Here is a 16842-nt window from a genome sequence, read left to right as displayed (position 1 = left end):
ATATATATATATATATATATATATATATATATATATATATATATATATATATATATATATATATATATATATATATATATACATATAGTAAAATCTATGCACTTCTAATAAAAGTATTATTGAGCAACTTTACGTAAAATAAAATAAACAATATAAATATATATGTATACATATACGTACATATAGGTACTTACATACATACATATATGCGAGTGCATGTGTATGCGTGTGCATGTTTGTGCGCGCGTGCGTTCATGTGTATGCGCATATATAATAAAAAGAAACCTACATACATATATAGACTTAGCAGTATGTATGTATACAAGTATTTGAATGTATAAGTGTGCATAGCTTGCGGAATGGAAATTGAAAATTAATTTTTGACGTCAACATCAAATGAAACGTGTCACCAAGGAAATTGGTTAATGTTTCGTTGGTAATGCGTGTACTATATTAATCAATTATTCCCATAGTTGCTGGAAACTGCTAACGGTCAAATATGTGTAACGGTTCCATACATAAAGAAATAGCATACTCGTATGTTTCTCGTTAAATATGTGTAACTGGTTATATATTTCAACAGAAATCATCAAAGCGAAGGGATTTATAATCCCTTGCAGATTTTATGATTGGTTATATGCTTTAGTTTGCATATTTAGCAATGCAGTCATTGACCCCCAAACTTGGTAATTTTGTAGACTATTTCATAAAATTATTTATTTTGTATCGGAATTGTTGAATTTCCAATGAATTATCCACAAGCTTTCTACATCCTTTAAGAGAGAGAGACAGAGACAGAGAGTCAGAGAGACAGAGAGACAGAGAGAGAAATAAGAGAATGATTATAACACGTTGCAGAACAAATATTCCAATGGATACTGTTCATAAACGTCTTGTATTTTCGTTATTTTATTCATGTTCATATCCTTCAAATGTATACACTGGCGAACACACACACACACACACACACACACACACACACACACACGCTCATTCATTCGTCATTCGTTTTTACATCCGTTCTCCATTCTAGCATTAGTTAGATGATTACTTTCCTGAATCGCTGAAATGTTGGATAGATTACCTTGTGCTAATCCATCCGATATTGCGGCTTTTTGCACTCTCCGTAATCGATAAATAAAGTATTCTTAATGTCCTGAGTTTGGTTCTTCTCTTTGTTTCCGCCCTTCTTTCCGTGTGTTTCTGTCACTTTCTGAAAGGAATTGGCTGAGATCATACCTGAAGAGGTGTGAGTTACGCATTGTATGCCACAGCGGTACCTCTACAACCTCATCAGGAATCGAGAGCCCAATGAAAGGTTACATTTGCTAGGATATTATTCTCTTTAAATTCCGGTTCCTCTTGTAACAATTGTTTTAGTATTGCTGCAATAGGTTATAAGAAGAAAAAGTAAGGGGGTAACTGTTTTGGAAAGCATAGTTGAGAACATCATTCAAAATATCTCATATTAATTAATATTCTATCACTCTGTCACAGTTTTAGCATCCTTAGACTAAAGAACTTTTCTGTAACTTTTCTGTAACTTTCCTGTAACAATGTGTGTGTGTGTGTGTGTGTGTGTGTGTGTGTATCTTGAATAAATCAAAAATTTATGATCGTGAAAAGGCACAAAAACGAAGCAACTTAAATTTACAGATAAATTAATACACTGAAAGCTGAGATTAATTATGTTTAACAAGTATCTTTTTTTGTAGATGGTTCAATGCTAGCTAAAGGGACATAACTTAATACAGCAAGGCCTTTTTCTGCCTCTCCACAAATTTTACCCAAATCATTATCATTGTTTAGTGTTTAATGTTTGATATTTAGTGATTTACCGAAACAAAATATAGATTTGTGTACAGCAACAGTATGTATGTGATGTCTTCATTTGATAGAAATATAAATGCCATGGAAAAATGGACTCAAGAGCTGATAATATTTGGTTTAAGATATAATACAATATATTTATTCGTTATTATATATGAATAAAGGTGGTAGATAGCAGAATCCGATTCTAGATATCGTTCTGCGTTATGTAATTGCCGATATGTACGTTCTGAGTTCAAATCCCACCGAAGGCGACTTTAAATTCATCCTCACTGGGTCAATAAGATAGTATTACCCAATTATTTTTATTAAAATCGCTAAATAGACTGAATAGTATTTCCTTTAATGTGGATCGGATTTAGACAGAATCGTGGAAGTGGTGGACAAATAGTTGCTTGTGTTTTTTGTCGCTTTTTATGTTCTAGGTTCAAAATTCGCTACAGTTAATTTTACCTTTCATCTTTCTGGGGTCGATAAATGAAGTAGTGGTGGAAGGCTAAGTGTTGATTTATCTAACTATTTATTATCCGTAGCCACCATTTGTGACATTGTGCCAATGTTATAAATCAGTATTTCTCTTAGCTGACATTGTGACATCGACTTAGATTATATATTTTTATATTTATTGCCTGAATATCCCATTTACTCTGAATACTTGTTAAATTGTAATAGTCTATTTGTATGCAGGCAAAAGATTAATCATAGTGATTTTATTATTTCATTATTAGTATATCAGTGTAACTGGGGGGCGAGGAAAGAAAAATCTACAATGGGTCAAAATGTAAAAAAAGAAAAATAAACCTCAAATATCTTTAGCATGTTTTGGAAGAACCAGAACAGATTGTAACCGGTCTAAAGAGCACGAGGGAAAGGAACATGACATCTCACATTTATGAAAACACCGTGTTTATGAAGTCATTAAGAACAAAGATACTTTGAGAATTTTAATTTCGGTGTTTGGAGAGGAAGAAATGATGCATGAAGAAAAATGATTAACTAATGTACATAAAATTGTGTTTAGTACCAATTAAGAACGGAGTAACAAGAAAGCAGATTCTTTCAATTAAACTCAAGTTTATCGCACTTGTGCCACTTATAATTGTGAAATAAAGCAGGCATTGCAATCTAAATATACTGAGTTAATAGGTTTAGACCAGTGGTTCCCAAAACTTATTGGTTACCGCCCCTTGATACCCATGCCACATTCCTAGCCCCCCCCCCCCCCGCCAAAGAAAAACTCACCACCACGAACATAAATCACTTTCTGCAGCAATTTCGAAACAAGTGTTTTGTTGAAGAACACGACGCACCACTCGGCCTAGGAATTGAAATTACGATAGCTAGATGGTGAATGCATCACCCTGACCATTAAACTATGCGGCCTCATTATATATATATTGGGTTGGCAAGAAAGTAGTTTCGGTAGTGTGAAATAAATGTCATTATATTTTTCATACAAAGAATGAACTTTAATCAATCATAAATTTTCTATTTTATTCGATGACCTTTTGCCATCTTTCTAGCAATTTCATGATTCTGCGCTCATAGAACTTCTGGTCCTTTTCAGCCAAAAACTGAAGCAAGTGCGATTTCAGGTCATCATCAGTTTTGAATTTTACTATTCAATGAATTTTGCCAACTTCGAAATAAATGGTAATCTGATGATGCAAGGTCAGGACTATATGGTGGATGTGACGTAACTTCCCAACCAAGCTCCAGTAATGTTTTACAAGTTAGCAAAGAGGTGTGTGGTCTAGCGTTGGTATGGTAGAACACGATTCTTTTACCATTTGCCAATCCTGGCCGTTTTTCCTTGATTGCTTCCTCCAAGTTTCATTTGTTGTTGACAGTAAACATCTGAATTGGAAGCAACGCAAAATATATATCTTTGTAATCCCACCAAATTGACAGCATGACCTTTTTTTGATGCAATTCAGCTTTCGATGTGATTTGTGCTGGTTCATTACGCCTGGACCATGTGTTTGACATGCATATCACAAATATTGGTTCGCTGTTTTAAGTGAATCTCTTTCAATTTATGTGGAGCCCAAATATCGAGCTTCTTAACGAGTCCAAGACATTTTAAAAGTGATTTTCAAGTATTGTGTGTGATACATTTAACCTTTCTGCAATCTCTCGCACAGTTATATGACAATCAGTTCCAGTTATAGCTTTGATTCGGTCATCATCAACTTCAGTAGGTCGACCAGAACATTGGTCATCTTTGAGTGAGAATTTCCAGAACGGAATGTATTAAACCATTTTTTAACAAGTGCGTTCTGTTAAGCAATCAACACCATAAATTTTACATATCTCTTTGTGAGCCTCAGCAACTTTCTTGCCTTTACGGAAATAAAAGAGCAAAATATTGGCGAAAATGTTCGTTTTTGCACTCCATGTTAAAATTCACGCTGAACTAACAGTTGTAAATTACGTGCAATTTGCTTCTAAAGTAAGCTAAAAATAACGGTTGTCAAATGTCAAAAGGAAAAAATCATAACATTCACAAAAGTCATTCAAAAATATCGTAAATCTATCTATTAACGAAAAGTGAAATTACTTTCTTGCCAATATTTATTGAGTGGAGAAGGGGTGTATGTGTATGTGTGTTTGTGTGTGTACGTATGTATATTTTGTTGTGTCTAGGGAGAGTCATTATGCCAATATTATTAACGCAAAATGTGTTTCAACACATGAAATCACGTAAAGAATCTTGCAAACTAGATACAAAAACGAAGTATATATATATATATATATATATATATATATATATATATATATATATATATATATATATATATATATATATATATATATATGTAATGATTTTGCTTCAGATTGGCTATATCAGTAACCAAGAACTCAATCAGCTTTTGCTTTAGAGTATAGGGTCGGCTCCGAGGGAGCTATAGGATACTGCACAAGCACTCGGCTCTGCGTACACTGCTTCTTATAGCAGAAACAGCCGAAAGTTAATGAGTGGTCAAGTAACATGTTTTTTGTCATTCATTTATTGAATTTATACGCACACAGATATATACATATGTGTGTGTGTGTATGTGTGTGGGTGTGTGTGTGGGTGTATATATACATATATATATGTGTGTATATGTATACATATATGCATCTGTATGTATTTATGTATGTATGTATTTATGTATGTATGTATGTATATTTATATGTCTGTGTTGTATATGTATATATATATAATGTATAATGTTTCTAGTGTACGGACTCAATCCTGGCGGTGGTGGAAAAGGAGGATCTAACAACAACAACAATGGTGGTGGCAATAATTGGTCAGGCGGACAGGTATGTATAGAAAGTTTCTTCTGAATGATGCGTATATAAGCATTAAGAACTTTGTTTTTGTTTTTTCCTAATATTTCTTCCATTCAGGTAACGAATCGGGAAAGGAACGAACGTGACATTCTCTCTCTCTCTCTTCGAAGACTCAGTGTATTTCAATAAATAACTGTAATATATTGTGTGAAATTAATTAGCAATGTTTAATTGTAATGCTATTGATCTAGCATCTGTCTAAACACCAAACATCAAATTTGGGAACGATGTCGATATTTAGGTAATATTTTCTACTCTACAGTTCCTATTGAAGCTAATTTCAGAATTTTATTTTCTATGAGAATAGCTTGTATGTAAACTATTATTGATATCATAATTATGATTTGGAATAAGAGGTTAAAAGCTGGTATAATCGTTAATGCGTCTGACAAAATGCCTAACGGTATTTCTTCCAATTCATTACGTTCTGAGCTCAAATTCCACCACGGTCAACTTTGCCTGTCATCCTTGCGGAGTCGATAAACTAGAGCAGCAATCCTCATAAAATTTGCTGGCCTTGTACTGCAATTTGAAACAAAAGCAGTATCAGTCAAGTAATGGGGTCGATGTAATCGACTTGCCGTCTCCCTACAGAACTACCAGCCTTGTGCCCAAATGTGAAAGAATTATCATGGTGTTGATTGGCATAGCCTCCCAGAAGTGTTTGCAGTATTTAGTTATGTAACTTCACTTACCGGGTTCAAATTACTCTTGTATCTACTTTACCTTTCATCCTTCCGGTGACGATAACATAAATTCAGATACTACAGGTTGATATAATCGACTGTCACCGAAAAATTTTTCACCTTGTTAGAAAAGAATATTTTCTTAGATTGGCAGAACCGTTAAAGCGTAGGAGAAAAGGTTTTGTGGCATTTGTTCTGGTTCTTTATGTTCTAAGTTCAAATCCTGCTAAGGTTAACTTTGCCTTTAATCCTTCATTAAAAAAGAAAAACTTCCTGTGAAATACTAAGATCGATGAAATTATTAGTTAATACTCTTTACATTATGAGTTCAAACCCCGCCGACGTACACTTTATCTTTCATCCTTCCAGAGTAGATAAAATAAAATACCAGTGAAATACAAGGACCGATTTAATCGACTGTTCTTTCTCCACGAATTTCTGGTATTATACTTATGTTACAACAAATATTATTAAAACAGTGAATTGTCAGACCCAGAGTAGTAGTAGTCAAAATCTTGCGATATTTGCTTGCGTCCCTTTACGTTCTGAATTCACCTCCCTCCATTCCTTGCAAATTTGCTTTGCATCTATCTGTAGTTGATAAAAGAAAATAATAATTACATTGCTGAGAGAGAGATGGATTAAATCGGCTGCCCCATCTTTGAATGTGTTGTACTATGTAAGATCATGTATTGACTTCCTATGTAAGAAGTCGATATTTAAAAGATAAATGCAAAAATATGTGTAAAATATTGCTGTCTGCAATGCCGCCATTTTCATAAGCATGCGCATCGATAAAAATAACTGAAAATACAATAAATAGAGTAATTTCTAAATTTGTACACGCCCAACCTGTCATAGTATTTTGTAGCTCTGAGTATGTATAATAAAAGTACTTTTCCATGCCTCTGAATATATACAACTGAGCACTTTATTACACATCAAATATTCTTTTCTACTCTAGGCACAAGGCCCGAAATTTTGGGGGAGGGGGACAAGTACATTAGATCGACCCCGGTGCGCAACTGGTACTTAATCCCGAAAGGATGAAAGGCAAAGTTAACCACAGCATTTGAACTCAGAACATAAAGACAGACGAAATACCGCTAAGCATTTCACGCGGCGTACTAACGTTTCTTATTTCTCTACTAACCACAAGGGGCTACAGACAGAAGGGACAAGCAAAGACAGACAAACGGATTAAGTCGATTATATCGACCCCAATGCGTAACTGGTACTTGTTTAATCGACCCCGAAAGGATGAAAGGCAAAGTCGACCTCGGCGGAATTTAAACTCAGAACGTAGCGGCAGACGAAATACCTCTAAGCATTTCGCCCGGTGTGCTAACGTTTCTGCCAGCTCGCCGCCTTACAAGAAAAGTTATATTAATAACATTGCAGTCTAAAAAAATTCATAAATGAGACTCATTTTTAAAGAAATCCTTATTTAAGAACTCACTTCCTTCCAACAAAAATTCTATTAGTTAAGTATGTCAGCTTCATTTGTAGATTGTAAACTGGCGTCTTCGGTTACGTTTCATATTTGAGGATCTGCTGGGGTATAACTTTCATAGAGAGAGTAGAATTTGACCTAATTTTTTAAGCATCCATTTAGACTCTCATCAGGCAATATTTTGTATAAATGCACAATTTATTTTATACATAACATAGGTGATAGTGTATGCTTAACCGACAGAGCCGCTGACAGCGATCGCAGTAGTCAACTGGTACTTCTTTTATCGATCCCGAAAGAATTAACGGTAAAGTCGACCTCGGCGGAACCTGAACTCAGAACATAAGGACAGGTGAAATGCCGCGAAGCATTTTTCCCAGCGTGCTGATTCTGCCAGCTCGCCACTGTATTAAAATATGCAATATTCGAGCCATAAAATAATATTTGACTATTATCATCCCTTTTCGGTCTCGTGTTTATATTGGAAATGGCTAATTAGTTGAAAAATTCGCTTCGAATCCCATGAATCCAGTTAGCTCATTCTGCGGGCACTTTGGTCAAAAGTCTTCAAACTAAGCCTGTAGGGTTCCATTCTGCTGGAAAGATTCACTCTAGGCTTGATGATATCTTACGAATCATAGATTCTTCTTCCATTGCACTTTCCGCCTCAAATCTCGGTTGGACACTTTCTTCCCTCTGACTATGCCAGTGGTTCCGAACCTTTTTTTTTTTAATGAGTTTTGTCCACGGACCCCTTTTAATATGTTTATCCTTATGTATATATTTATATGTGAAATTCTGAATTACGTTCACGGACCACCCCCATCCCACCACAGTACTACCTTTGCGGACCACCAGGTGTCCACGGACCCCAGCTTGGGAACCACTGGACTATACTATTAAAATAAGCATTTTATCTACAACATTCTTCAATACATATATTTAGGATGTTCAGATGGTTTTATATAAATTAATAGTTTCTTTAAAAGGAACAGAAAGAACGGTTTATTATTCAATAGGGCGGGGTAGGATTTGGGGCGAGTAATTAGTACTTTTGTCCTAAGGACCATAAATCGGTTTATTGAAGTCAAATGACTTCAGCTAAAGTTAAAATCGAAACCAGGTCGTGCTCACGGATTGCCAAGAGTTACAGAATGAGGGGAAAGAACTTCATTTATTTATTTATTTATTTATTTATTCTAGTTTGTTTTCTATATCTCTACTTTCACATTTACATACTGATGGTGATTCTGAAGTTTTAGGCTTGACTTCAAAAACAGAAAAATTTCTGTCGAGGCGGTAGCACAAACATGAGGCTTGTACATTCGTTTGTTTGTGTACATGTATGTATATATATGTGCATGTATGCATGCCTATATATACGTATGTTTGTGAATATGCGTATGGTTCCTTTCGTCGTATTTTTAATTATTAGAATTTTTCGTAGAAAGAAGACAAAGCTCCATCGCTGAAATTGGAGTAACAACAACTGTTAGATGTTGAACTTTAGAAAAGTCTTGCATATTTTTACTATTCCACTTACAGGTTGCATTTGTAAAGTGCGTTTTAGCCGGGTACTTTTTTGGTTTTAAAATCTTAGCTTTTCCAAATCATACTTAGACATTTAATATTACTAACAAGTAAGCAATAAATGTTTAATTTCTTTGGTCAGTAGAAGGTCATTTTCTTTTATGGGATCAACGACATTATTTTTTTAATCAATTTGAGAAAACATTGCCGTTAGAAATAGTAGCTAAATGCTTACAAATCACATCCTGTCATCTTAAAGCAAGAAAATACAGTTCTAAACGCAGAGGTGACTTGGAATGTTTTCTATTACAATTCCCCCTTGAACTGACCAGTGGCTAAACAACGATGTTATTACGTCACTGTTAATATTCGAAATTAATATTAATCTTTATTAATTGAGCTTTGTTTTACCGAATAATTGGATTTTTTTTTCTTTTTCCTTGCAGAAAGAAGGAAATAAAGGAGGAAACTGGGGTCAAGGCGGTGGAAATACTGGCGGACAAGGTGGTGGTGGTGGATATGGTCAGGGTGGTGGTGGCGGCAGTAGTGGTGGAAGAGGTGGTGGTGGTAGTGGTGGTAGTGGTGGCAGAGGTGGTGGTGGTGGTGGTAGCGGAGGATGGGGACAAGGTGGCGGCGGAGGTGGTAGCGGCGGAAGAGGTGGTGGCGGCGGCGGTGGTAGCGGAGGAAGAGGTGGCGGAGGTAGTGGAGGATGGGGACAAGGTGGTGGCGGTGGTAGCGGAGGAAGAGGTGGTGGAGGTAGTGGAGGAAGATATGGTCAAGGAGGCGGTGGTGGTGGTAGTGGTGGTGGTGGTGGTGGTGGAGGACAAGGAGGCAACTGGCAAGGAGGTGGTGGAAGTTGTGCACGCGCTGACCAATCAGATTGCAGCTATTACTTCGAATGTCAAGGCGACAGTGGTGAACAAAGGCTTCAGTGTCCAGAAGGGTTGTACTTCAACGATAACCAAAAGTATTGCGATTACCCTGGCAATGTACAATGCAACGGCGCACGGCGTAAGTAGAAACAACATATTCATATCGATATTATTGTCACTGTTACGATACAATGTTATTGTATACTGCAACATCAGTCCTTCCTTATTTTGAGATGGCTGGGTGTCATTAGAGATAAATTTGGCTGCTATTTCTAGCAGGATGATCTACTTCATAGATGCTTCCTCTCTGAGTGAAAGATAATTATGAATGAGCGAATGAAAGAGTTCTAAGCAAGCAGTTAACAGGTGGTGATTTATATTCTAATACTCGTTATACAAGTTATACTAGGTACTTTGCTGTTAACGGCTTCATCCATCTAGCTACAAAAACAAGTACCACAGGCTAATATGGTTCAGCATTAACCAGCATCTCAGTTGAGTGATCTGTTCATTACTTCAGTATAGGCACATAACTTTCTGCAAGTATGTCACTTTAGTAATATTTAGGTCTTCGTAGACACTGCCTTGTCTCTTTTGGTTATGTGAATTCGGTCATGTGATTCGGAAAGGATTCTAAAATTACCGACTGATCAGTTTGCGTAACTTTTTCCTATAATATTTTCATGAGAATTAATCACACTGGTGTAGTGGGACCCCCAGCTAGTACTAAATCAATAAGCTTGGGATACATTTCATTAATAATCTTGGGATACAACCCATTAATAATCTTGGAATACATCCCATCAAAAAATTCATATGTCTGCCTCCTAAGTGATCCACAAGGGTGTCACATGTGTGTTGACACGCTTAAATCACCAAAATAAGCAAGGTACTAAAATATATAGCTGTACTGAAACCTGTCGTTATATGCTGTGTGATTCTGTAAACTAAAGCATTCGCTTATCAATTGTTAACATTATTCTTTGAAAAATTGCAGCGAGCTGGCAAAATCGTTAGCACGTTGGCCAAAATGCTTAACGGCGTTTCGTCCTCCCTTTACATTCATATTCTACGGAGGTAGACTTTGCCTTTCATCTTTTGGAGATCGATAAAATAAGTACCAGTTGAACTTTAGAGTCGATGTGATCGACTTATCCCCTCCCTTCTTTCAAACCAATATTATTGTTATCCTGTGTAAAGACAACTAGCTAGTAAAATCGTTAGCGCGCCGGACAAAATGATTAGTGGTATTTCGTCCGTGGCTACGTTCTGAGTTCGAATTCTACCGAGGTCGACTTTGCTTTTCATTCTTTTGGGGTCGATAAATTAAGTACCAGTTACATACAGGGGTCGATGTAATGGACTGACCCTTCCCCCCAAATTACATTGTCTGTTGTTGGCCATATATAAAAAGGATTATTATCCTATGTGTGTGTGTGTGTGTGTGTAAGAAATCGGATGTGGTCATACTAGCAGGGGTATAGATAACGCACAGCCTGTGCTTTATAAAACAGCGATGTCCCTGTACTCCATCTGGTTAAGAATCAACTGTGGTCAGGTTCTAAGATGGAAATTGGCTCACCCAACTTTCTTATTTATGATTGACATGAAGTAGTGTTTCCAAATGTACGTTAACATGTATAAAGTAGCTTTATCGTTACTAGTAGTACTCCGTGAAAATTCCACGGTTGATTTGAAAACTGTAAGGTGGAATTGTATAATTTTCTGAACCATTAGAGCCTTGAGATTATGGTAAAGTCCATATAAGTAGTATTAGAGGAGCAATTTCAAGAAACTTTTGAAAAATATAATATTATTCTGCTTCACTACGTTGGTAATGTTTTAACAAATTTTAACATGGTTATTTGAAAAAGACCATATCATTCTTTGTCTTGTTAGTTTTACATCGTCTGTTGTTGGCAATATTTTATAAGCTTTGACTAAGCAGACGATAGTTACTTCACTAAAGCGCATGCGTTATCTGATGGGTGATAAGAATATAAAAACAAAACAAAAACTATCACTTTTCGCTGTTCACTCCAGTAAACACATTCTCTCACTCACATACATTCTCTCACTCACACACATTCTCTCACCCACACACATTCTCTCACTTACACACATTCTCTCACTCACACACATTCTCTCACTTACACACATTCTCTCACTCACATACATTCTTCCTCTTATTCTCTCTCTCCCATTTTCCTTTTACTTCTTTCCCACATCTCTCCTGCGTTAAATTTTCGCTTTACCCTATCTCTTTCTATTTACCCTCTCCTTCAACCATTTCATCACATACCATAATAGCAACCCTTTCCACCTATCTCTCACCGCTGACCATCTCTCTCACTCTCTCTCTCTCTCTCTCTCTCTCTCTCTCTCTCTCTCTCTCTCTCTCTTCTCTTTCTACCTCCTTTCTCTCCCCTCTTTCTATTTCCTCTCTTCTTTCTATCCTTCTCTCTTCTCTCTCTCTCCTCTCTCTTCAACTAACGACAGTGTCACATTTCCATCAGCGTGTTAATAAAGAGATACATATACACATTACATACATGCATACATACATCTTTCTCTCTTGTTTCGTCTTACCTTTTGTGTTTCACTTCTTCTCTCTCTCTCTCTCTCTCTCTCTCTCTCTCTCTCTATCTCTCTCACACTCCACCTCTGCCTCTAACTAACTAAAGTGTAATGGGCCAACGATTAAGCAGAATTATAATATAGATTGTCTCACAGATACACGTTCATTTCTCTATAGTAAGAGTAAATGTGAAAGGGAAATAATGACGTTTGTGAGTGGTAAAGTTAACAGAAGAAGATAGTGAGCACTGACAATATTTTCTTTCTATTTTCTAGCCAACGAACTGTGTGGTGACTATGCAGAAGACTTTAAGAAGCGTCACAATGAAATGTGTCACATGTACTACGAATGCAACCTTGGTTACCTAAATGACGTTCAGGAATGTGCTCCTGGTACTGTATTTAATCCTAGGATCCAAGTATGCGACTACCTGAATAACACTGACTGTGGCAACTTGCAGGTGCCTAAGAGCGCCATAGAGTTTGGACGTGGTGGAGGCGGAAATGGTGGAGGCGGAAATGGTGGAGGCGGAAATGGTGGAGGTAATGGTGGCTGGAACGGAGGTAATGGTGGCGGGCAAGGTGGAGGTAGATATGGTCAAGGTGGAGGAAACGGTGGAGGAAACAGAGGAGGAGGACAAGGAGGATGGAATGGAGGTAACCGTGGAGGAGGAGGAAAAGGAGGATGGAATGGTGGAAATGGAGGTAACCGTGGAGGAGGACAAGGAGGAGGAGGACAAGGAGGAGGAGGACAAGGAGGAGGAGGACAAGGAGGAAGAGGACAAGGAGGAGGAGGTGGAAGTTATGGACAAGGTGGAGGAGGAGGAAACCGTGGAGGACAAGGTGGACGCGGCGGAAATCACGGGACACAGTGGGGAAATGGTGGAAAGCGTGGAGGACAATGGGGAGGTGGAGGAAATCGTGGTGGCAACAGAGGCGGGTAAGTTTCTTTTTGCTTTTTCGTAATTTCTCATTTCCTTACATCGCTTGTATATTTCTAATTGATATTTACTTTGTCTTAGAATTTTATGTCTTGCTCAAGTGATAAAGAGTATAAATCTAATGGAATATCGATTGCAAGCCTCTAACTCAATGATCAATAAATCTTGTGACGTGGGGCACTACTGCACTGCAAGGAGGTATCCACTTGAGCTGCAGATTTTTAAAATATATAATCAAAGGTCTTAAAACAAGAAATAGAAAAGGCCTTAATTTTGCATATAGTTCACAAATCAATTATGCTCAACAGCCATTTCATTTGCGATAAAATTATTATTTATATTATTTAAAGCTTTAGAAAATTCATAAATATGTTTGAGTGTCTTGGAAAATGTATTATTTATAATTTTGTTATACTCAAGTATGGTTATTAAACGCCCTAATTACTGGTTTGAGGGAAAATTTCGTGCACCGTGTTAAAATAATGATTTTTTATGTAAGAATTCATTCAAAAACAACAACCATTCTTTAAAATAAAGACCATCATTTTCCACGACCTTCTGCCAACGATGTGCAAGCTTTCGGTCAAAGTACCAATCCTTCAGCTTTGAATCGAAAACTTCTTGACCGGCTTCATCGAATGACTTAAATCGGTGACCTTTCATAAAGTACTACATTGATTGGAAAGGATCGTAGTCAGATGGAGCAACGTCTGGACTATAGGCTGGATGCGGCAGCACTTCCACGCCGTCCAGTCCTTTAAATTTGTTGCTGGTCTTTCTGGCGGTATGCGGCTATGCATTGTCTTGAAATCAAGGCGCATTTTCGACGAACACAGTGAGCTACCATTGAACATGACTTGAACTGAATGAACACACACAGCACAAAAATATATTTAAAAAAGCATTATTTTAACATGGCGCATGAAGTTCTTCCCCAACATTATAATTACAACAAATGTCCTATTTGCTGTTCTAATATGAGAACGATCAGCTTATAGTGGCCATGAACGACAGCTCAGTATACGTATCTGATGATGCGTAATAACGCAAAAATGCTTGTGACCTACGGTCCGATGACGCCATTCATGACCTAGTAGTGTGTTTACACTTATACTGTCTGCAAGGAGAATTTCTTCTCTTGAGACTATATCTGCAGCGCATCATCTTTCTATCTCGAACATGTTAGATATGATTGCATATAACTATATGTAAATTTTTAACTTTAATCCAAAGTTTTGTATAACTTTCCACAAGAAATATCCAAGTAATATTTTTACTTCCCAAGAGAAGTGCGCCAGTAAGTTTTCACTTGGTGTTCTGTAAAGGAAAAAGTAAACCATTGTGCTAACGAGTAACTGGTATACGATCAGTTCCGAATTAATCTAATTGTGTATTCGTTGTTATGAATTCCAAATGCCTTCGAAAAAATAAGAAACACGGTTGGTCGAGAGGATTTTAATAGAGCGATGATGTATTGATAGATATCTAATAAGATATAGCATTAAACACTGATATATGATCGGATATACAGATGGTTACATTTTCATATTAAACTCAATATTTGTTTGCCGATTTATCTTTTATTTCTTTCTATATTGCCGCTCTGATATTAACTTGAACATAATATAACGAGCTGATTGATAGCTTTAAGGACACCATGATATTGATTAATACCTCAGTTCAAGTTAGATTAGGTTCTACCTGTGCTTGTATCATGTAACCTAGTACATGCGTGGGTTGGTGACTAAACTAGCCAATCCTAACATGCCATTGTATGATGAGTGTGACGAACGCTACCACTTAAGATTTATAATAAAATCTATCAAAGGACACAAGGGCATCTCATAGAGAAGAACTACTTTCATTTATACATGTAGATCAGTGGTTCTCAACCAATTTTTATCTATGAGTCCCTTTGATTACTATTTAATTCGAGTATATCTCCATAGCCATTCAATGTTTAGAAATTAGTTTTATAGATACTTCTTTAAAAATTCCTATTTGGTTTTTCTCACGATCACTTGTGTAAGTTGAACAGAGTAAAACGTCGGGGAAAGAGACCTAGCTGTTTCTTGAAATAAATACATCTCAACCAGAATACTTTTTTCATGAACCTATAAAATAATACTATGGATCCCATTTGGTATTTTGCCTGTGTGGATCCCCAAAAATTTTATATGGACCCCAAGGAGTGATATGGACCACGGTTGAGAACCACTCATGTAGAGGAAATAGACGCCTGCTGATTATCTGCTAATTGAAATACTAGGAGTGGAGTGTAGGACCTTTTACATTGGTTACGTGACACGCTTCACAGCGCATATGTGTGTATATATATATATATATATATATATATATATATATATATATATATATATATATATATATATATGTGTGTGTATATATGTATCTTCATTCGTTTTTCATCTTTCCTAGCAATCAAAGTGGAAACTATGGCGGAAACCAAGGTGGACGAGGCGGTGGCGGTAGTGGAGGACGTGGCGGCGGTGGCGGCGGCAGCGGTGGAGGCCGTGGTGGCGGCAGTGGAGGACGTGGTGGCGGTGGTGGTGGTAGTGGAGGAAGAGGTGGTGGAGGAAGTGGAGGCGGATTTTCGTACGGGAAGTAAATTATATGGCGAAACTATGAACCCTTATTCCTAACTTCTCAGTCACTACCCACACACATACTCAGCCGTGGTAATTTGATCCGATCACAAGAATTTGATTAAGATTAACAAATCTCCATCTTTTGAAGAAATAATTACAGAAGAATCATTAGGAATTCAATGAGCTTTCTGTTTAATCAAGGAGTCACACAATATTTTTTTTACAAATATTTAAAACAAAAATTAACTTTTATGATGAATTTTATGGATCAAAGCTACGCTCGATCAAAATTTTAGACGTTTATCGAATGAATTTTACCATGATTATAATTGTTATCCTTATTAATGAACATATGTCCATTCCAGATGCCAATCAGTGTTTTGAAAATACATAAATAATTCTGGTTTATTTCTTATGTTCTTATTTTTGTTTAAACGAAGTATTTTCTTCTGTGTCTTATGAGATGTAAATAAAAGTTACCACCAAAAATATTTTAAAAATTTGGTTTTGCTTTATTTCATTATAATTTAGCTTTGCGAAGGAAGATTTATGTAGTTTATGGAGTCCATTTGACCACAGACTCTCTAATTGCAGCCTGGCTCAACACGGAGGAGGCAAGTTCGACTGTTTGGGCTACATAGTGATTTTTTTTTTCAGGGTTCGGTATTGATGTAGCCTATTTTAAAACAGCACATTTACTTGAATAGTATATTACTGTCTTACTGATGTGCTGGAGAGAAATAAAGCCGCTACGAGCCGGTGAGGTGGCTTCTTTGCGGTCAAACGATCTCACAAAAACAGTAGCTAAACCTCCGTCTAATTAAAAGAAAAAGCAGGACACATTCAATGATGCCATAGATGTACAGTTTCAAGGAAAATTGGTAAAGCCAGAGGTAGTGACACTTGGATTATTGGCCTGTACGATCATGACCAATCTGGGGTTAAACAATGAAAGCAACAAGGATCACTGATAGAAACACCAGTCTGTGTCACGTAATAAAAACG

The 16842-nt window shown here is 36.7% G+C and overlaps 1 protein-coding gene across 2 annotated transcripts in view; it reads left to right on the top strand.

The window, feature by feature from the left end:
• LOC106875925 (uncharacterized) overlaps positions 1 to 16337 on the top strand; it is a 22627-nt gene extending 6290 nt beyond the window's left edge. Inside the window, exons 3-7 of one of the 2 annotated variants that reach the window (XM_089346766.1) lie at positions 5057 to 5142; positions 9288 to 9852; positions 12567 to 12947; positions 13035 to 13230; positions 15668 to 16337. In XM_089346766.1, the coding sequence (XP_089202892.1) occupies positions 5057 to 5142; positions 9288 to 9852; positions 12567 to 12947; positions 13035 to 13230; positions 15668 to 15857 (1418 nt within the window). In that variant the 3' untranslated portion in view covers positions 15858 to 16337. Of the gene's footprint in view, positions 1 to 5056; positions 5143 to 9287; positions 9853 to 12566; positions 13231 to 15667 lie in introns of both variants that reach the window. The other variant, XM_089346739.1, reaches the window with a different exon arrangement.
• Positions 16338 to 16842: the final 505 nt, after the last annotated feature.

Source organism: Octopus bimaculoides, chromosome 1 (assembly GCF_046866305.1).
Source record: "Octopus bimaculoides isolate indiv1 chromosome 1, ASM4686630v1, whole genome shotgun sequence".
In the NCBI taxonomy this organism is placed as follows: Eukaryota; Metazoa; Mollusca; class Cephalopoda; order Octopoda; family Octopodidae; genus Octopus; species Octopus bimaculoides.
Note: the sequence above shows the minus strand (reverse complement) of the source record. Positions and strands in the feature narration are given on the sequence as shown.